The following is a 21,835-nucleotide window of genomic DNA, read 5'->3' as shown; positions in this document are numbered from 1 at the left end:
CGTTTGTTGCTTGTACCCTCTGATTTCTCAGCCCAATGGATGAGACGAGTTTCACCCTAACTTCTCAGACTTTATCATCCTGGTTTTGGAGCTTACACAAAAACCCAGCCCTCCATTTCTTCCTGGTCTGAATTGCAGACCAGATCTCAGTCTAGCATCCTTTTGGTTCTCTTATGTTCCTAGAGCAAGGAGGTCAGACAGTTATTCTCTCAAGTATGCCACAGAACAAACCACTTGTCAGTAAACCCAAATTTATTTCCTAACCCTTACATCCAGGAACACGCATGTGTTTCTGAATTTGACTGGGGGGTGTCAGCTGGGATGGATTTGTTTTGTGCCTCTGAGATTGCAAATACACAGGTTGCAGACATCAATTCTTCAAGACTGCTCTAGATTGTCTTAGATGGTCAGTATGTTGATGCAAAGCTTTGTCTTCTGGCAATATCCTGTGGATAGGGTATATTATCACACAATACCAAAGGAAAAATAATAAATTATTGTAACATTAATTAGCTAGAAATCAAAATGGTCCAAAGTTAAGGGCTTGGTCTAGGTAATACCTGAGACCCACATTCAGATCTGATTTGGGGGAATTGCTGCCTGCTATGAACAGATCTCCTGCAGGTAAATACTGGGCTCTTAAGATCTGGATCTAAAAGCAGATGACATGAAGGGAACCCATTTTCAAGTGGCATTGGATGCTATTCAAATTACAGCATGATTAGAATAAAGCCAGGTGCTCCGTTTCCAACTCTGTTTTTATCTCGTCTTCAGTACCATTGTGGATTATGGGCCAAATCCTTTGGCTGGCTTACATCAGCCAAGAATCTGACCAGCCACTGCAACATTTTTGTTGTTGCCTAAGATAAAGATGTTTTTGAGCAGAATGTACCTGTGTTCAACATGAATCAGTGAATACCCTGGGAAGCTCAAATATTGACCTCTTGAAGAAGGAGATGGAGATTAAGCAGTACCCGATGACCTTGCAATGCATTAGTCACAGCACGAAGAATGTAGACTGGTGTACGGGTAAAAGAAGATGTTACAGCCTTCCTAATGCCTGGCCTTGAACATGTGCCTGTGAGAGATTTTAATTCAGGAGCCAGATCTGGAAGCCTTTGCTCTGGCTTTGTCCAGGCAAAGCAAGAATTTGGGGGAAATGTGAAAAGGACAGGAGCTGAAACTGTAAACAGCATCTTACGTAAAATGCTGAGGGGTGTCTAAGTCCCTCCAGAACATACATCAAAAGGACAGTGAGGCTTGGGTACCTAATTCCCTCAGAAGATCCTACTAGAAAGGAAACCCAGAGTAAGGGACTGAGATCAGTGCTTGTGGCTGTTATTACCCCAGCTGGATCTCTTCATCCTTAATTTTCCCTTTACCTCATTTGCTCACCAGAACTCTACCAATTTGCTCTCAGTTCAGTCTTAATGTGGTAACTGCTGCTATACCCTGGCCCAGAGCTGCAGCTACAAAATCATCTTTGATTTTCCTCCAGCTTCTGCCTTTGAGCCTCTGCTCCTAAGTCAAATGGAGAAAGGCCCCACTGACATTAAAGAAATGTGCCGTGAGGAATGATGAAGAATAAACCCTCCAGCTGCATATCTACGAAGAACAGCCATTTTGCAGTTGTTCACAAGGCACTGCCTGTTTTCCTGAGAGTTGTAGCTTCTTCTTTTAGAGGTATCGGGTGGGACTTTGGACTCAAGTCCTCTCTGTGCCATCTAACCAGCAATTTTGGCCAGCAATTTCAGTTAAGACTTCAGAAACTTGATTTTCAAAGGGATCCGAGTTGTGAACATGAGGTGTACCTGTCGAGCACAAACTGCCTCAAGCCTGAGCTACTCATTCAAAAGATGCCTTTGAAATGTAGGGCTTATCGCGAGAAGAGACCTGGAAACTCACCGCATCTATGGCAGATTCATCCTCTCTGGCTTTTCCACCTTGGGAGACTCCTCTGCCTCATTCAGTTGCATTCTAGATTTGTTTCAGTGGAAGAGGGGATTGGACAGATTTTTCTCGAGGACAAAGTCTGGGATGAACTTAGAAGCCACAACAGGAAAGGTCACTGTTTTATTTAATTATTTCAAGTTGTTTTCCACCCCCTACTCAGAGCAGTCCTCACGGCTCGGTAATTAGCAACGAAGCGAAGGGGGAGCGAGCTGGACTTTGGCCCCAACTGACCTGATTCATACAACACGTCTGATTAATGCACCTGGTCACATGGCAGCTGCCAGCGACTTGTTGCTGGGCATCCAGAGGTTTCCAAGGGAACCGCTCCTTCTCCTGCCGATGCTCCTCAACAAGTGCAGGAGAGCCGCAATTCGGAGGGCCTGACGCCCAGCCAGGCGGAAGACAGGAGCAAAGGTGTGTGGAGAAACACCTAAAATAGAAAGCGCCCGCACCAAATTTAGTGATGCTCCGCAGCAGAGCGACTCGGACAAAGCCCTCTGAGGAGAGCCCTGCGGTGCATGCTTGAATCCTGGAGCCACGGGACTGCCTCCGCGCAGCCCTCCCCGCCGTCCTCTCCTGCACACCCTCCCTTGTGCATACAAGCCGTAGCTGCTGCACACCTATCCCAGCCCACGCATGCATCGCTCATGCACAATCCTACATACGCCCCATCAAACCAAAGGCACATCACAAACAAAACAACAGCTACGTGCTAAGAGAGACATGCTCCCAGCCCCTGTGTATTCTCCTCTTTTCGCAGAGGGGCTCTAGCACACATTTGAGACCCCTTCCCTGAGGTGTATTTTAAAACTCTCTTTCATATTAGAGAGACCTTTATGGACAGAGATCCAGTCCCCTAGAAAGCTTTCCACCACTTCACGCACAGATCCAGCTTACCTATGCAGACTGGCACAGAGCTCCCACATAGACCAATCTCATCTCCCTCCCACAAATCCCTCTCCCTGCACACGCAGCCAGAGTGCTGCCTACACACAGGCGTGGCGGCTTCCACATACACAGCTGCTCTTTACACCTCCCCTCTAGACATACGTCCTTACACATGCACACACTGCACTACTTGCAGGCATCTCCCTTCATACATGCACTTTTGCAGACTTACACTCACATCCTTGTTTATAGGCATTCCTGCTTGTTTGCACACAGATGGAGACACCCTTATGCATGTGCACACACACTCACACTTTTATTCCATACTCCCTGCAATCTGCACACTCACCCTAAGCATGCAGCCAGTGATGCACATCTCAGGATCGTTTGCTGTACATGCCCCTGTAAATGTACATTCAGTGTCCACCAGCACACCCTGACACCTCTGACAGGGACTTATGCTAGCGTGTACCCCCTCAACCCTTCTCCCCTTCCTTGTAGCTGCAAGGGTTGTATCTGCATTGTCTCACAAGCCTAGCATGTGCTATACACATGTACATAGGCCAGCAGTTCTTGGCAGTAAAAATGAAGTCCCTGAACTAGCAAATGCGGTTGACTTGGCAAGTAGCACTGTTCTGTAATATCAGTCTTCCAAATATACTAGGCAGTCTTACAACAGCCTGTCTTTCCTCTTTTCCCTTTCACTATGATGGAGGAAGATGGGGAGGGTGTGTATAGCTGCACTGTGTGCTCCAACAGTAACTTCACAAGCTTGTTAATGCTGCTCCAGTTTTCTTAGTTATGGGGTAAGCATTAGCCGCAACAAGGCTCCAGAGGTTGTTAGCGCTGTGCCAGGAGACCTTCCATTCAAATCTCACATACATCTGATCCTTGGCAGCAGAAAGTCAGCTTCATTCAACTGATTTTTGTAGAGCAACACTGATTTATCCCCGCTGACACAATGGTTTGCATTGCTGAAGAATGTGAACACGCAGGTAAACATGTCTCAAACATGTTCGGTTTCCTCACACCCCTTAGCTTCCAAAATCTTTCTCGTTTTTCCCAGGAAGGTAATGCATCCTCGCTAACTCTCTGGATCAAACTGTTTTCAGGAGATATTTATCCACTATCTTTTATCTAATCTTCCAGACTAGAGCATGTGCCTGCAAGAACGTAAGATGTGAAAGGCTTCAGGTAGCAAACTGGATTTACATGATGGGAAGAGAAAGATTCAAAGGGTCTGGTTCCTCTGCCTCTTAACTCACTTTTACACCACATCAGAACATTTGATACAGGAGGTGTATCAGACTGAGAAGAAATGTTATTTGGACTAAGCTCAAAGGCTTAAGCAAGAGGAGGCATGTTCAAAACTGCATATAAGACAGTGTAAGCTAACAATGCAACCAGGAAGATACAACTTCATGGAGGGCAGAAAAGGCTACGAATGAACAACTGCTTGTTAGAGTCAAGGTCTCTGTATGAGCGTACGTAAGGAATCAGACATAGCTGTGTCAGGGTGAGCTATCTCTCACCGTGTTCAAATTATGTGTGTGAGCATGCATGCCTGCCAAAGTACAAGGGTATTTTTATGTGTAATGAACACACTTTTAATGAGGTGTCTGCAAAAGGCACAATCAAGTAGTGGCAGAATATTTTCATGACTCAGGGGAGAGTGTGGAAGTCTATTTCCCTGCCTTTATCTCTGTGTTGTATTAAACCCCATGCACATGTACTTGAACTTGTGACATTGAGACCATCACAGATATAATGAGGAGGAAGAGGTCATTCAGACAAACTTGCCTGTCCTTGGCTGAGTTTGTGTTCATGTCTTGAGCAATAGACTCTCAGCTGCTGAAGCAGTTAAAAGGAGAATATTGCAAAAATAAAGCCCATGCTAACTGAGTAAACAAGAAGCTTGAGAACTGGATGTGTCAGGGGCTAGAGCAGCTTGTAAGCAGAGGTTAAAGGAAAAAATAAAATAAATAAAAACAAGCTGCAGACCAAACAAGAGCACTGGAAGCAATATTTTCATAGGCATTAAAAGTAGAACCTATGTTCCATTTTCAGAAGTGGTTTTAACACTTAGAAGTCAAAATCACATGACCTTTCAATAAAATCTGGGATTCTATGTCACTTAGATATTTTAGATGTTGTTTCTCACAGTACGAGAAGTTGGTGCCCCAGTGAAATTACCAGGCAAGTTTAAAACAAACAAAAAGAAGTGCTTTTTCACACAGAACATAATTAAATTTTGGAGCTCATTTGCCACAGGATATTGTGTAGACTGAAAGTATAAATAGGTTCAAAAGGTTTTAGACAAGTTTATGGAGGTTTGGTCTATCAGTGGCGATTAAACTTAATAGTCTGGATGCAACGTCCAGGCAGTCCTTGCAGATTGCTGGAAGCTACAAAACTACAGGTAGGAGAAGCCTTATTCCTTATATATATTCTTTATATCTTGTACACTGTCCTAGGTATCTTCCTCTACTTACTACCAGGGCCAGTACACTGGGATAAGGACGTGTCTGCTGTGGATCAGTCAGACCATGTTTATATTCCTAAACATACTGTGAATAACCAATTTAGGCTTTCAGAGGGATCTTAATGATCAATCATTTAGGAACCCCAATCCTTAGTGATCCTCATCTCATTTATTCTGCTACAAATTAGATGTTGTTGCCCCTAGATCCTAACAGAATTACACCTCTGTGGAACTCACCTCATATAGTGAATTCCTAACAGTTAGTTTAGGGCCATTTGATACTGGATTTGTACCCAGTGTCCCATATGCAGAGAGATTCTAGCAGAAGGTGGTGAAAATGAGGCTTTAGTTGGCACAAGAGTACATATTACTGCATAACAAGACAGACTGATTCGGATCCTACCACAGTGGTTAGAAGAAAATTCAGAAAACATGTGGTCATTGTGCTTTGAAGAGATTTTCCAGGCAATGCTGCTCCACATGCACATCCCAGGAGAAAAGTAAACTGAGTATTAGGAAAAGTGTAGAGGCAAGTTCTGCTCTCGCATGCAGTGGTGTCAGTGTGGAGTATCTCCAACAAGCTGACAGATGCTTAACTAGTGCAGAATTAGGCTGGCAATTAGCAAGCCCTGCTGATCAGAGAGGTTAAGCCCTGAGAAACTCCACTGATGGGGGTAGAATTACCAAAAATTGATACTAATTCTGAATGGACCGGGACTACCAGAGGCAAATGGCAATGTTTGGCATTGAATATCTAAAGCAGAGAAGAGTGAGCACTGGCCCATTGATGTCTGTACGTTTTGCAGTCTTTCACTTCTGGCAGTGGACAATGATGCTTCCAAAGAAAGATGTGTCCCAACCAATATACAGGATCAAATGTCCAGTAATCATTCTCTGTGTGTGTATGTATGAGTTCCTCTTACAGGGGCTCCTGGAGACCATATTGGTCCAAACCACAACATGCCTGTTCCGCATTTATTTATGTTCCTTCTTCATTTCTCTTCCCCTTCTACTCTCATCCATATTTCTTTTCTTCTGCTCTTCTCTTCTCCTCTGTGTCTGTCCTACCCTCCCTGCACCCCACTCCAACTCAAACACCCAGGCCTTTTTTTGGATGAAAATGATGAAAAATAAACCCCTTGTGAGGAGCTGCAGTGTGTGCTCTGCCAGAGAGCGGTCTTATTCATTAAGGGAATGGTCTTGTATGCATTTGGGCATGTTATCAGTAACACTCCAAAGGGAAATGGACTACTTAAACCTATTATATCACTGCTTTATTCACCATGTGCTGCCATTTACCTCCTACATGACGCTGGGCTCTAATAGCACCAGTTCTGAGAAACCCTGCACATTAGCCACAAGCAGCTCATTAATCCACTGTTTTCATTCTTGCAAAAAAATGGGCTCCAACCACATGAGAGCTCAGATGCCGAGCGCTCAGCCAAAAACAAAACAGCTTTGTTGTGCCAGCAGCTCTGAGGTAGCCCCAAACAGAACAGCACTTCCTGCTGATGGGGCACAGAGGGGATCCTTGGGCTTGGGGGACAGGGATGTGCATTGGAGAATGGGACAAAGCTGTCAGCCTGCAGCTGCTGCAGGGAGACTTGGAGAATCCCACTCCTGGAGGCTACAAGCCAGGCCTGTGTAGCCTTCACTAGAATCAAGTCCTGGCTGTTGATGCAGCTCTATCCCAGGATATCAATTGTCCCAGACAGAAGAAAGAAAATGGAAGGCATCTCTTGAACTCCAGCATGGGGAGTCTGTGATCGGACCGGGGATTGGCAGAATTAATTCTGAGCAGGTACAATGAGATCTTCCTCAAGAGCCCTTGAAGAAAATGAAAGGCCCCATGTCCCAGCCCCGAGCCACAAACCTGTGAGCCTTTTTGCTTCTTCGCAAACACACAGCAGTTGTGGCATGAAAAAGCAGTCACATCTGCTTCATCAAAGAGAAGAGCCCTGCTAAGGGCCCAGGCTTTCTCTCCCTAGTCCCTTGCTTGCACCATGCTGAGGAGGCAAGCTGCTCCATCTCCTGGCTGAGTGGGCTCCCTGTCCAAGCCCCTCTTTATCTCAGGGCAGAGCTTGCTGGAGAGTGGTGCAGGTGTCTCCAAATGTGATTATTTCTGCTGAAATCTCCAAGGCTAAAAACCAAACCCTTCTAACTAGAAGATGTGCAGCTCATGGGCAGGAGCTCACATAAAAACAACTGCTCATCCATGTGGGAATAATAGAACATCTGTGTCCACAAAGTAGGCATGGACTAGAAACAAGAGGCAACACTTTTTAATGAGTGGGACTTCAGGAACCTGGAATCTGTTCTTCTGGGACCTCTTGGTCACTTTTTTCCTGCCTTATTTATCAAAATAGCTGCTGCTCCCTGGCTGCAGATCCCTGCTTTCCTACAGAACAAAGAGAAATATAAAGGCAAGAGGATCTGGCCAGGGTCACTGGTGGAAACAGGAGCAGAATCCAGGAGCTACTGCAGTATTTAACAACCCCACTTTGAGCCTTGCCTCCTATTTCAGTAATTCAAGTTCAATGGCTACCTCAGTCACAGCTCTGCTATGTCATGGCCATTGTCAAACCTTCGGCTCTCCTTTTCAATCTTATGGAAAGCTGTTGCAGAGGCGGGGAGAACTAGAGAGGCAAATGTTGGTCTTCGTGACCTACAGCATGTTGTTAACACCTGTGCTACCCTCCTAGCCAGAGAGATCCCTTTTCTGAGCTGGAAAGAAGGATAGAGATGCTGCTATCCACAGACGAAGGGAAGCCAGATGCAGATTCAGCTCTGGAGATACTGTGGGGCAGAATTAACCACAAGAGACAGTCAACAGATGATGGATCTTCTCTGATTCAGAATCCCAGCTGCTGCTTCTGGTCAGCAAGCAAACCCCCAACCACTACCTGCCTACCAGATGTGCACAGTTCTGTCCCACTCCCAGACCCCTCCCAAAGTCACTGGGGTGCACATGTTGCTTTATTTGAGATGGCTTAGTGAAAAATCTAAGCAGGGAAATAGGGCTTAGAGGTGTGCAGTTGAATTAATTTCTGCTCTTGAGTGAGGACATGAATGAAACGGGAGGCAAGGGGTAGAGGGCTGCTACTGGCAAAAGAATTCCAGCCTGGCTGGGCTATGAGGTCTGCTCAGGAGAGCCAGACAGCCACACAGTTCAAACTGCCCAGGGAGACCACGGCTGATAAAATACCTACTGCCAAAAGGAAATGTGATTACAGGCCTGATCCTGTTCCCTGCCTGCTTCAATGTGTCTATGCAGAATGGCTTACAATGACTGCAAAGCTGAGAGGCACTTACAGAGGCATTTAGTCTAACACAAAACATTCTCTTGGGGCACAAGGGAGATGGAGCAAGGCTGAGCAGACTCCTCTCCATTGAGCTCAGCTTCATTGAAATCAATACGTTATTATGGTAGCGACTCTGGCCCTTAATATTCCACCTCTGAACAGTATCGTGTTTGTGTTGAATGAGGAAGACTTAGGCTAGACATCAGGGAAAATTCTTTGCAGTGATAGGGACAATTAAGTCCTGGAACAGAGCTCTGGGAAGGGGATACAATTTCTAGTGCACGAGGTTTTTAAAAAGAAATTCAGTCAAAATTCTTCCAGAAGGGATGTGAGGCAGGGAGGGAGCCTTAGGGCAGCAGGGTAATACTTCTGCTCAAACCTATTTCTGGTCTTGTGAAACAGAGTTTGAGCAGGTTTTACAGAGCTGTATGATCTCCTGACAGCTCTTTGAACAATACAGGTGACAGGCCCTAGCTTCAGGCTATCTCTCTGCCCCTCTTTCCTGCCTCTCTTCTCCAGTCCTTAGCTGAAGATTACCTGCTAAGTGACATGTAAAACAAAGCTGCAAATGCCCTCTCCCCCACCTCTTGCAAGTCTCTGCCTCTCACTGTCCCACCTGAGGCCTGTTTTCTCTTTTGATGCTTCTAATGAAACTTAAGTGGCTGCAACCAGAAAGTTTCCACTTTCTGCCTCTGGGTTGATTACTGCAGAGCTGACAGAGGCAGCATCCTGTGCCGGAGCCTCTATGGATGGGAACCCTCAGGGGAGGGGATAAAGTAATGCTCCGTGCCCCCTGTTCACCAAGCACCATTAGAGTACTGACTGCCTAACCTGGCAACCTAAGAGAGCAAGACCTCGCCAGCCTGACTTCTGGGGCCAAGGTCTCTGGAAAACATGCGCTAGTGCACGGATGCATGATACCCTCTGCAGTCCTTGATACTGGGCTTCAGTATCAGAAACCTAGAAAAGAATAAAGTTCTTTTATCAGCCGTGCTGCAGCATTCTTGGCTGGTGCTGCTAAAGGGGAGCTGGTCTCACTTGCTATTTTTGTGTGTACTTAATACTGTCTAGAGACACTTCCCCACATCCCCGGTGGATGGAGACTGTTTATGCCCTGAGCGAGGACAGACAGAGCAGCTGTAAGGTCCTGGTTCATCTCTCCAACCCCTTCTGCCTAGCCAGCCTCATCTTTGAAAGCTGGTGAGGGATGAGTCCAGCACAAGGGCCAGTTCAGGCCCTGACTTTCCTGCTGACAAGGATTTCTACTAGAGTTTTCTGAGCATTAAAGCTGAACTTTTTTTCCAGAACAGCCACTAGCTTTCTGCCTAGACAGAAACACTGATGTTGAGCAAGCTGAGCTAACTAGGATTTCCAGATGACCAAGCCACCCTGATAATCGCACTTACTTGGGTCTCGGAGGGCAGGCTGCTGCTTTGTTATTCCCCCTCCCTCAATTCAGCAACCATGAATGCATGCTCGGAACTTGGCTCCAGGTAAGGTCAGTGCCAAAGACCATCACCAAACACACCATGTGTTTCTCAGCAGTCTGGGCACTAACCAATTCATTGTGGACAAGCCTCACATGCTTATTGCGCCTGGCACCTCTCCCGCAGGCTGCCCCTTGTGAAACTTTACGCCGGCTTTCTCCTTTAGCCCATGTGCTTTCTTACTGCACGTGAATCAAGGGCTTCCCAGAAAACAACCTGACCCCTTGCACCTACAGCCCTGTTCTCGGGCTAGACTCTTAGATCAGGTCTAGTTGATGCCACAGTGCCTGGCCCTCTCAAAGATGACTCTTGGGTTACGCTCTTGCACCTTTGAGTTCCTGGCCACTCCTGGAAATCAGTGCCTAACAGCAGGGCTGAGTTACCCTATGTATCACCTTGCTGACATGAGGGGAAAGTAAACAAGATTCTGCTCAGTACTGCAGAGACCAACTGCTCCAGTGTTGCCTGGCAGATGGGGCCCAAGTGGGAGACCATCTGTTCCTGAGAGAGGCCCTAAATTTCTCCCTGTGAGATCCTGGGCTGAAGATATCCAACAGAGTTCAATGGGCGCAGGTACAGGGGAGCAGCCATGACCTTGATTGCTTCTTCAGTCCTTGGTGACTGGGCATCTTGCAGAGCTGAGCCAGGGCTCGGACCTCAATTCCATGGGCTGTTGCATTCCTACAGCATTCCTATTCCCTACATTAATTTTTTTTCTCTCTCCACACCTCCACCCTCTTTTCCTCTCTGTAGTCCTTCCCACATGCATGCAATACTTTGGTACAGTATGTGTTCCCTGTTGCAGAACCAGTCAGAGGCTATGTAGTTTCTTCCCCTGCAGCCCTTGCAGCTGCCATTAACTCTGCCCTCTACCCACCCTGCTCTCCTTGTCCAAAAAAAGCACAACTGCCCTGTGCAAAGTCCATTTGCCTGATACCTGGCTGTTGACAGTTCATCTGGCTCCTCCAGCGCATTTTGGTGCCACTGGAGGGGGTTAGAAAGAGGCACACTGGGGAGGCTGCAGAAATGCTGTTAGAACTCAGGGAAGGGGCTAGCATCTCAGAGAGAGAGAGAAAGAGAAGGGGATGACATCCAGGGAAGGCTGGAGAAGGAAAGAGCAATCTGCTGATAGTCAGCATGTCTGAGAAGCTGGGAACATATTGCATTAAACCGATAATAACACCTTGAACAGCAGGGTGGTAGTTTCCATCTGGCCTCGTGCTGAGCTTGGTCTCTCTCATTTCTTCCCCCCTGCAGCCAGGGAATCTGAGGCATAGGGTTGGCCACAGGTCACCCAGCAAGGCTGTGGCAGAGCAAGGATGAAACAGAAGAGCCTTATAGTGCAAGCAGGATGCTGAGAAGCAGCAGTGCAGCCTCTTGACTCTCCTTTCACCCCAACTAGATCCTCCTTAGGCTTGGGAGGTGGGAAGGCACTAGAGCTCTTTGCTTAATTAGTAGCAACAGCTGAAGTACTTGAGAAACAAAAGCTCCTCTCTCTCTCTCCCTGCCCCACTTTTACTTGGGAGCTAGGGGTGGGGAGCAAATTGCTTGGAAGCCAGAAAGCGCCCTGGATCTTGTCACCATGGCTGCACAGACACAGCCTCCTGTTATCTCCAGTGGAACAAAAACCTCCTCCCACCCTCTCCTGTCTCAGCTGGAGCTGATAAAAGAGAAAGAAATAAACAAAACAAATAATAATACTATTACTAAACAAATAAAAATACTCCAAACCAAACCAGCAAATAAATATCCAGGGAATAAACCAGCCTTCTGCAAAACATATTTGTTTCTGCAGTGGTTTTTGGGTTGCTGGAGAGCTGAAGGACTCACGTGAGCATTTGAGGTTATAGAGTCCATCTCGATAATACTGGGAGGTACAAAATCGCAACTCAGGAACATCCCAGGTCATGCCATTTGCTTAATAATGATCTCTGGCTATATATACCTAATTGTATTGTTCTGATTTATTTATATATATGGATGCGTGTACTATTAACATGATTATACGTAATTTTTATGTCTTCTTGTTTGGAACCCACAGAGATCGCATTTGTAAGTTTTCTGTAAGCGCTGGAGTCTTGCCTCTTCTGTCTCTGTATTGCACCACGTGCAGGGAGAGGCACTAGAGGTAGCAGCAAGTGAGCGGAGTAAAATAGTAGAACAAGTCAGATAACGTGGATTTTTGCACTACCACAGTTAAACTGCTTTTGTTATCTGGGCACCTTCAGTCTTCACTGCGGTGTAGACAGGGGCTTTAGAAAGTAAACCAAAATGAAAAACACAGTGGGACTTTGTTGTTGTGTTGTTTTAGTTGTGTTCTTACAACTAAAAGGCTAAAAATATGCTAAATAGCATAGCAGTAAAGCAATGAAAACTAGCAACCATATATTTGTATTTTGAGAGAAATTAGGGCTATTATGGTTGCTCCAGACGGGCTTCCTACATAAGCTGGGTAGATAATTTCACTTGGTGCTTCATGCATCAAAGCTCTGACCATCTGGCTGAATGCGAACATACCTTTTAGCAACATGTCTCATTTTGGCTTGATGCCTTTAGGGCCACCTCCCTACAACAGGCACTATTTTGGTGCTTAATTACACTTACTGTTAAAAAAGGACAACATATTTCTAGTGTGAATCTTTCCAATATCAGCTTCTGGCCACTGAATATTCCACTGTCAGTTTATGCATGTAGGAAGCAGTATGTTTAAATCAACCTGTGAACTGCGCAGGCCATTGGGGGTCAGAAGGTGGCCCACGGAATGACTCTAAGTTGTCTTGGGTTTTTAAAAAAGTCATTCATATGTGAACAAACAAATGAAGGAGAATAACTGATAATTCAAAGTTTAACCTAGTTTTCTCATTTTGGCACTGGCTGGCACACTCAGTTCTTTGGCTCACCCACTTTTTTACTATCAGTAGTTGAAATTATAATGCTTGTAATTCTAGCAAGAAAATTATGGCTTTGTAATACAATAAACTTTCTGCTTAAATTATAAGTATTGTCTTTGTTTATAACTTTTTCTTGCAACTGAAAGAATATCAGGTTGTCCTTTGATTCAAAAAGGCTGAAGAACACCATATTAAATGGCTGATTATGTCTTTCAACTTTTCCCCCATCAGTAGTTCTTTGGCCAACTGTAGCAAAGTGTTACCTGTAGGAGTCCAATCTGGGTCACAAGAGACCATTCAGTGTGAGAGGTTTCCGCCTGGGAGATTTACAGGGGTGAACTCTTGCTTTTAAACTTACCTGACCTTCCTTTGCATATGGACTTACCTGCATAAACTCGATTTAGACCATGACAACAGCTTGCTCAGCCCAGCCTGAAAAGATCAGGCACTTATTGATAGCTCTGAGCAAGCTGTTATTACTAAAGAAAGCATGCTGCTCTCATGTTCTCCCACTGCCAGATAAACATGAACATCTGCATAACTATTGTAATAACAGCAGTACGAATATTAATGATACTGGGGTGAGAACTGGGACTAGTCTCCAGTGCTTATATTCTCCTGGGCAGCTCTCTCCAGGACCTCTCTCTGAAGGCAGGCAGACACTCAGATGTCTTTGAGAACTGGTGTTAAGAGATCATTTTGAAGGAGTTGCTGATTTTTCCCTAAACCCACCAATTGATAAAGAACCGAGTGTAGGATTTCATAGCATGTCAGGTGTTCAGGCTAGGTGTGGACTTTTGATGAACTTATAGGGGAAAGCAATTGCAAACCCTGGTCAACACTGGGGATTGCAACCCAGGTCTCTGGGGCTCCATCATACCTATCATACCCTGACTTGCTGCGTGCTCCAGAAAAACTACCGTCCCTTTGCAATTATTTTTTTTTTTTTTGCCAAGAGGAAGAGGGGGGCCTGAGGTACAAGAAGTAAGACCCTTAGTACAAAGGCCCCCAAGTCTCTGCCCTCCTTCCCCCCTATACGATCGGCAGGGCTTGTACTAGTGTTCAGGGAGGATGTTATGGGTCAACATCATTGTCACCCCTTTGCCTCATAACCAGTTATGATTAAAGACCAGTTTCCCAGGATGCATGACTGTGCTCTCACATCCCTTGGTGTGGCAGAACTAGCTGATAATTTTGTTTCTGCAGAGGCAGTATTTGACCTCTCTGTCCCCTGCTGACCATGTGCCCCCTTTTATGTATTAGCATCACGCACTGGTTGGAGTGTCTGCCCCTCTGCTATCACTCACGTACATACACCCCTCATCTCCCAGCACCCACCAACTCCTAGCATCTGTGCCACTTGCTTGGCCTCTTTTCCTTTATGCTGCTCCCCTCCACAGTCGTGTGACTGCTATTGTGTGGTCCCTGCCACACAAAAGCTAGCCTGACCTAATTTAAATCAGTGCTATTGAAGCTGTTCTTGTTTTATCTCCCAGCACAAGGGCTGTGCTCCCCATTTCAGAGGTAGCAGAAATGAATGGCTAATTGGGGGGGTATTGTGCAAGGCAGCGTTGTCTCCCAGTCCTGATTGTCAGCTCTCCTGCTCGACAGTGCTCCAAGCTCCCCTCTCTTGTAACAGCCATGCAGGCTGTTTAGAGAGTGGAGGGAGGAAAAGGGGAGAATGGGACTCTGCAGCCATCGCAGCGTGTCAGGCAAACAAAGCAGAGCATGGCCGCCTTCAGCGCACTGGTGAAAAGGCTGGCTGGGGGAGGGTTCCCTTGTTCAGAAAGGGCAGATGCTGGTGATAATAGCAATAGTAGAGAATATCCATCCTTCACCTCCAAATAAGCCCCCTGCTTTCTTTTTCCTGGGTATTTATGTGGCAGTCCTTCCTACCGCTCTAGAGACTGTCCTTGGCGGGGGGGGGGGGGGGGGGGGGGGGGAGCGTGAGGCAGAGAGGGCTCTCACACAGGAGCAGTGCAGCAGGGGTGGTAAGTCCTGGGAGCAGAGGAAGTGGGATAGGTCAGGGGCTGGAGGGGAGACTGAAATGCTGCCAGTCTCTTTGTCCTGCGGGGCAAAGTTTGAGCAGTCACTGACAATGGATCTTTGTAAGAAAAGCAAGAACATCCCTGGGAGCCATTCCAGCAAGCAGCAACCAGCATGAAGAGGGAGCTTTGTCTGGGCCCTCAAAGCCAGACCGGCCCATGTGAGGAGGATCTAGGGGCCACAACCCATCTACACCGTATGTCTCAAGACTACCAGAGCCCAGTGGTGCCTTAACGAGGGATCAGCACAATATCTTAACTATGCAGGTTTGGGAGTTAACACTGGCAGCACAATGTCTTTCATCTAATTTCTGCCTCTGCCTCCCACTGGTACCTTCCAAGAGCTTCTTCCCGGGCGCTGTCTGGTTTGCAGCTCTCCTTTCTCCACCAATCACCAGATTGAAAGAGGTCTGCGGAAGAAAACCAAGCCCAAAGCATTTGAATCTTTCCATTGAAGGTCTTGGGTCACTTACAGATCCACTTCCTCCTGCTCTAGGGAGAGGACTTTGCCCCCAGCTATTGATTAGGTTTGCCCCAGAGCACTCAGCTGGTGCACAGTGCAAAGGTTGCTACCAGAGTCCTCTCCTGCAGGCTCTGCCAGCTGCAGGCAAAAAGAGTGCAACATTGGGATGTTTAACAGCAACGTGAAGCAAACAAGTCCCAAGGCTTCAGGTCTGTCATGGACTTTAATGTAATGTTCTAATCCTTACTGGAAGTCAGATCAGAATAAAGAACTGGCAAGTGCCAGAGTTAAAGGACATGTGACAACCTCCTTTCCATCCCTTTTGGCCCCAAATCAAGAGATTAGCTACAAAATTGTAGAATTAAAATTAGATGTTATTAAGTTTTAATAAAAGTGAGGTTCTTTTCACTTTCATCTGTTTTTATGATTCATTTCTCCCCTCTAAGCTTTTTCCTGCAGTCAGCAGAGCATAAAACACACTTCAACAAACGAAACAAAACTGGAAAAAACATTCTTACATTGCCACCTGATCCCAAGGGCTGAGGTTTTACAAAAAAAAAAAGAACAATTGCCATGGGTGTATGAGTTGTTAACACTGCATTAAGATAAAAGAAGGGCAACTAGCATATTCCTAGAACCATCTGGGATCATCAACAGGGACTTCACCCAAAACCTCAGCGATGGGAAACTCACTACAGAGTGATGCTGGCGTCACGTCACCCTGCTCTTGCACAGCTCCCACTGCCTTGGAGAGACACTGGTGATGAGAACAGACTCTGGCCCACTGTGCATTAGAGAAGCTTCACTTGCAGGGAGGGAAAACTTCGACCCAACGAAGGGGGACCACAAAGGGTCTGTCCCTTTTGCTCAGAAAACGGCCGGTCCTCTTCCAATCCCTTGGGCTGCATCCTCTCCCTCCTGAGCAGCTCTGCAGGGAGCTCCACTCCACTATTCTACCGACATCTGGTGGCAGCTGCCTTAGGAAGAAAAGATGCTTCTTCAAAAGTGGCCGGCACGTCCTGCTCTCCTCAACCTGCGCCCGGCCTCGGGCTCGGCTGGTGGGCCCGGGGGATGTGCCCAGGCTTGGAGCGTGAAACCGGGCCTGAAGAATGAGGCCAGTCCCAGCCCTGCCGGCAGCCCCCAAGGCTTGGAGCAGGGTGCAAGAACAGAGCATGCCGGTTTGGGGTGAGCCCCTTTTACTCCCCCTCAGCGGGAAGCGGCAAATTCCTTTTGGGGCTGTCCCCTTTCTGAGGGGAGCACCACGGAAACGCAGCCTGGGGACACCCACCTCAGCCGCCTTCTGAGGTGAGTAGGCCTCTGGAAGCATTAATTGCTCGTTAACGTTAATCACTTAGAATCCCGCACGCCGTTTCTCAGCCGTTTCGGGGGGGGGGGGTTTGTTTGAGGTTGCCGTGAGGTGAGGGACGTGCCGAGGGACAGACGCGTCCCCTCAGCCGCCGGGGCGATCGCGCAGGAGGGCGCGAACATCACGCGCCGCCCGCAGAGAAACACCAGCGCGGGTTTCCGTAGTGTAGCGGTTATCACGTTCGCCTCACACGCGAAAGGTCCCCGGTTCGATCCCGGGCGGAAACACCTGTTTTTTGCTTGTTTTTTTTTTTTTTGGTTTATCTTTACTTCCCCGCTGCCCCCTGATGGTTCGGAGCCCCCGCCGCGAGCTGGGAGAGAAGTAACAGCACCATGTGCCGCACCATCGGGCAGCGCCAGCGTCCCGCCACCCCCGGCTGGTCGACCTCCGGGGTTCAGGTGGGTAAAACGCAGTCGTGCGGGGCACTTCGCGTGTAGGCACGTTCTGAATTAGCTTCAGAATCGCTGGGGAGCGCGAAAAAAAATCAGAAGGAAGAAAAGTAAGCTTTTGCGTTGGCCGGGAATCGAACCCGGGTCAACTGCTTGGAAGGCAGCTATGCTAACCACTATACCACCAACGCCCGCTGAAATAATCTTTCCCGGCCTCCCTCAGCAACCATAGCCTCTTGGGCCCAACCATCCGCCAGGGTGGGAGGGAGAGCCTTCAGCGCGGGTCGAGAAAAGCACCACAATTGCCCCACGGCGGCAGTAAAAGCTGAATTAAGGGCCCGTCTCTGAGTCTGGGTGAGGAGAGACTATTCACTTTGTGCCTTTTTTTTACCCTCTGCCAGCCTCAATTCTCTCTCTACCCCCCTCACTAGGAAGAATAGTTCCGTCCTCCCGCAGGAGGACACACACACACACAGTGGTTCCTCCCAGCCGCCGGTCTCCCCCCCCCCCCCCCCTCCCCCCCGAGTTGGTACTTCCCTTCCCCTTCCACCTCCTTCCCCCCCCGCGCGCTCCCGCCATCCCGCCCCGCGCGCTCCCGCTACTTCCGCCACCGGGTAAAAGGTCGCCCTGTGGCAGGCCGCCGCCCCCCCCCCCCCCCCCCCCGCTTTTTCCCCCCCCCCCCATCCTCCTTCTCCTCCTCCTCCCCTCCGCCCCGTCCCCCCTCCCCCGTTTCCGGGGCTGCCCAGTGTCCGGGACATGGAGCGGGACTGACGGAACCACCAACACCACCGACACCGCCGCCGCTTCCCCCCCCCCCCCCCCTCCCCTTTTCCCGTTGAGGAGCTGCCCCCCCCCTACACCCCCCACCCGTCAGGGGGAGGTCGTCGCCGCGCCCCGGGTAAGTGAGGCGGGGAGGGCTTCCCCACCCCCCCCGGTACGGGTAGGGCTCGGCCAGGGGAGGTGAGGCGGTGACCCCGGGGAATGAGTGTTTGCTCCCCTCCGTGGGCCGCATTTCCCCCCCTCCTCCCGCCTCCCCTGGCTGGGGGGGTGCCTTAGGGAGCGAGGGTTGGGTATTTGGGTGTCCCGTCCCCCCCATGACTTGTATCTTTTCCCCTCCCCAGAGTTTTGGGGGGGTTGGGGGGCGGGCACCCCTTGCCCTGGGAGGGTGTTTGTTCTCCCACGGTTTGTCCTCCAGGCGTGGGAGGGCTGCCTGGCCCTGAGGGGGTTGTTTGCATTTCACCCCCCCAAGCATACCCCCCCAACCCCCCAGCGGTGGGCCGATGGGGTGGGACGCCTTGTCCTGGGACAGGGATGGGGGATGTTTGTGTCCCCCCCCTTCAGCCGCCTGTGCTCTATCCAGGCAGAGGAGAAGCTGCTTGCTCCTCTTTTTCCACAGGCAAAGAGCCGTCTCCAGCAGTGGAGGGAGTTGGGGGGGGTCAGGGTATTCCTTCCCCTGGGCTCCCCCCTCTCCTGCTAACCCTTGGCCTGGCCTTCCCCCTGCAGCAAGGGCAGGAGCTCTCTGTCAGGGCTTTCAGCCCTGCTTGCAGTGCAGAGATGGACGTGGGCTGCTGGCAGCCTTTGCCAAAGCTCGTCCCTCTGTACAGAAAGCCCCACTGGTTTATTCCACCCTCAGTTGCTTTTATTTTTGGAGAAGGAGATCTCTGAGCTCCCAGCCATGACAGGAACATGTTTGTAAAGGCTCCTCTAGGTGACTGTGTTGCTTTGGCTCTTCCTGAACGCACCAGCAGGCCCCTCGGGGTCTTGCTGACAAATGAGTATCATGATTCATGCCGGGTATCTGATTTCTCATGTCTGTTTTGTTCAGTTTCTTTTCCTCTGGGTTCAGCATTGGAGGATGTTATTGTTCCTTTTCTCTGTGAAACGTGTGAGCTGTGGCAGGTGGGATGAGGGTGAGATGTTTCTCTGAATGATTAAAATTACAGAATAACTGAGACTGGAAGGGACCTTGGGAAGTCTCTAGTCCAACCCCCTGCTCAGAGCAGGGTCAGCTGTGAGATCAGACCAGGTTACTCAGCATTCCTGAGCATCGCTCCTGTTGCCCTTCATGCTTGCATCAAAAATTGCCCTTAAATTACTGGATGCTGCTACTTCGTCCCTCTCTGTTCTCCTCTGCAGTTTAGGAGCTTCACTGCTGGCGCTTCTTTGTGATGCTGTGTCTCTCCTGATCCTCTGTGAGTGCGGTTTTGTTGGAGAAATGGCTGTTTGGGCAGAGCAGGGGCCTTGGCAAAAGACAGCAGCAGGTCTCGGGTGTGTCTGTGATTCAGAGCTCTCTTGAAGAGGAGGCAAAGATATTTATACTTTAATGTACTTGGGCAGAGAGGACGATAGTGAAGGTAGCACCTTCTTATGCTCATGGAAAATGGGCTTGTGTGGTGAGCCAGGGTTCCTCCGTGGCATCAGGCTGAAGCAGAGGGAAGCAGCAGTCCGGCTTGTAAGACAAATGTGTTTTTTATGTCCCAGGTGGGACTGTGACGCTGTTAGTAGTGGGGCTGCTGACCCTCTGTCTGGCTCCTTATGGTGTCCTTTGTTTGACTCTTGCCTGAAAATGTATGGACCAGACCTCTGTTTTCTCAATTCTTAGCACCTGCTACATCTGAGAATGTCAGGATTTTGGGAGGGGAATAAAAGGTAGAGTCAGTACTGAGGATTCTCAGATTTTAAGAAGAATTTTGTAGGAAAGAAAGAGGCAGGCCACAGAGTTCACTGAGTCCCATTGTTCAGGTGAAGAAATCTCTCTCAGATTTATCTGGGCTGTTAATATCCAGCATGTGCTGGCAGAACAGATTTGGACTGTAAAGTGCAAACCAAGGATTTTGTTTGTGCCTCCCCACTCAGTTGGAAATGTGACCTGTGGAGGATGCTTTTATATAGCCTTATTCCTGTGACGGGAGAAACTGCAGTTATATGAAATTTGCTTTTTTCCTCTTCCTTCGTAGTTTCCTGTCCTGCCCAGCTTGCTGAATAGTTAATGCAGAAGATAAAGAGGGTTCGTCTGGAAAACGAGACTGCAGGAAGTTGGAGAAGGTATGTGTCCTGGTTACTCCCAGGGCCTTTACTGACCTTTAGGTTGTGTGGGACAGAGCCATAATCGCCTCTTGGAGCAAATGAGGTTTCTGAAAAATCCCAAGTATATCATTCTGCCTGGGGAGCTCTGTGTCAGGATCTGTGGGTCAGGAAGTGACTCAGGAAGATAACTTGTTTCACTGACTTCCAGTTCCAAGCTTTACAATTTTTTCCCTGTGCTGATGTCCCACCTGTGCTTGCTTGTTGTCTTCAGATTAACGCATTCCCACTGAAGGAGGGCTTGCTGGATGCATGCCTCATCCATCTAGCCTGGCCAGGCAGAGCAGAAAAAGCATGAAAAAGACCTCCAAGGGATAGCTAGATGTTTCTGGGAGTGGGGTTAGCAGTGCTTCTGCAACAGCACTGAGGACTGTAAAGGACAGTGTTTCTCCAGTAAGGTGTAAATCTCAGATGTGCTATGTTGATGCTGAAGTTTCAAGACTGTCTAAGAATCAGATGGTTAAAATTGGTGTCTTGATCCAACTCACCTTTGAGTAATTTAATCCCAAAATTCAGTCTGCGATTTCAGTTAGATAAGTCACTGCTTACACTTGTTTACTTATGTAGATGTTGTTGCCAAATACTTGCTACGTTTTGTCCAAGAGATGGCTGTAGCGGTGGATGAAGAAATTGGATTTTCTTTTTACTCTGTATTGTGTCGGGACCTAAGTTTTGTGAGACTCCACCACACTCCAGCTACAATAGTGGTATTTCCCAACACTTTCGCATATCTTTGTGTGATGGCTACTTTGCTTATCCCACTGCTCCACTCTGTTGCAGTGTCAAAATCACCAGGATGAGAACAGTACCGAGCTAAAAGTTATGCCTTTCACTTCCCTAGTGAATCATAACATCATGGCGATATAGTTTGGAAGGGGCTCCAGCCTCCAGTTCAATTTGGGACAGTTGCCAGTACTACACTTGTGGACTGTTTTGAGCCCTTAAAGGTGCAACTTTCCCTTGTGAGGAGTCAAGCTGGTTGAGTAAGACAGTTTTACCAGCTGGATGAGAGTAACCTAAGGGTCAGGTGTCTTGAGCCAAAGCCAGATTGTTTTGACTGACTTGACCTGCAGTGGCATTGGGTTGAGAGAATTGTACCCAGTTTATGGGGTTTTGTGGTCTTCCTGTCATGTGTTTTTGATAGGCAACACTTCTGCCTTCAGATGCAATTTTAGTTGCTGTAATGGAGACCCTGGATATAGGCAGTAGAGGCCACAGACACGCTCAGTCTTAGAACATCCCGTCACATTCTCTTTTGTGGTTTTACATGGGCTTCCTGCCTGGCTTTGATTGGAAAATACTCTTTTTTATTCATTTTTAAGCTGTGGATTTACTGCTGGGCAGTAGGTACCAGGAGTACCTACAGATTTATTTCAGGAGCTTGTTCTTGTGTTGTTATTATTCGCACATTTTGTACAATTTAGGGACTTAGCAGTTTGAAGATATGGCTATATTTACAGCCCTTGTACCATGTGCCTGTAGTTT

At 48.1% G+C, this 21,835-nt stretch overlaps 2 protein-coding genes and 2 non-coding genes across 8 annotated transcripts in view; 2 read left to right on the top strand and 2 right to left on the bottom strand.

Moving 5' to 3' along the window:
- Positions 1-21,835, bottom strand: part of TNFAIP8L1 (TNF alpha induced protein 8 like 1) — a 101,199-nt gene that overhangs the window by 41,599 nt on the left and 37,765 nt on the right. The gene's annotated exons all lie outside the window — the stretch shown is intronic.
- Positions 17,032-17,104, top strand: TRNAV-CAC (transfer RNA valine (anticodon CAC)). The gene has a single exon. It is a non-coding gene; the product is annotated as a tRNA-Val (tRNA).
- DPP9 (dipeptidyl peptidase 9) overlaps positions 17,105-21,835 on the top strand; it is a 22,367-nt gene continuing 17,636 nt past the window's right edge. For 2 of the 5 annotated variants that reach the window (XM_049808938.1, XM_049808933.1), the window contains exons 1-2: positions 18,104-18,164; positions 20,224-20,311. In XM_049808938.1, coding sequence (XP_049664895.1) covers positions 20,256-20,311 — 56 coding nt within the window. In that variant the 5' untranslated portion in view covers positions 18,104-18,164; positions 20,224-20,255. Of the gene's footprint in view, positions 17,276-18,103; positions 18,165-19,438; positions 19,459-20,222; positions 20,312-21,835 lie in introns of those variants that run through there. The other 3 variants (XM_049808934.1, XM_049808936.1, XM_049808937.1) reach the window with 3 other exon arrangements.
- Positions 17,386-17,457, bottom strand: TRNAG-UCC (transfer RNA glycine (anticodon UCC)). Its single transcript has one exon. It is a non-coding gene; the product is annotated as a tRNA-Gly (tRNA).

This window comes from Accipiter gentilis, chromosome 8, assembly GCF_929443795.1.
Source record: "Accipiter gentilis chromosome 8, bAccGen1.1, whole genome shotgun sequence".
Lineage (NCBI taxonomy): Eukaryota > Metazoa > Chordata > Aves > Accipitriformes > Accipitridae > Astur > Astur gentilis.
The sequence above is the reverse complement of the archived record's forward strand: the minus strand, read 5'-3'. Positions and strand labels throughout refer to the sequence as shown.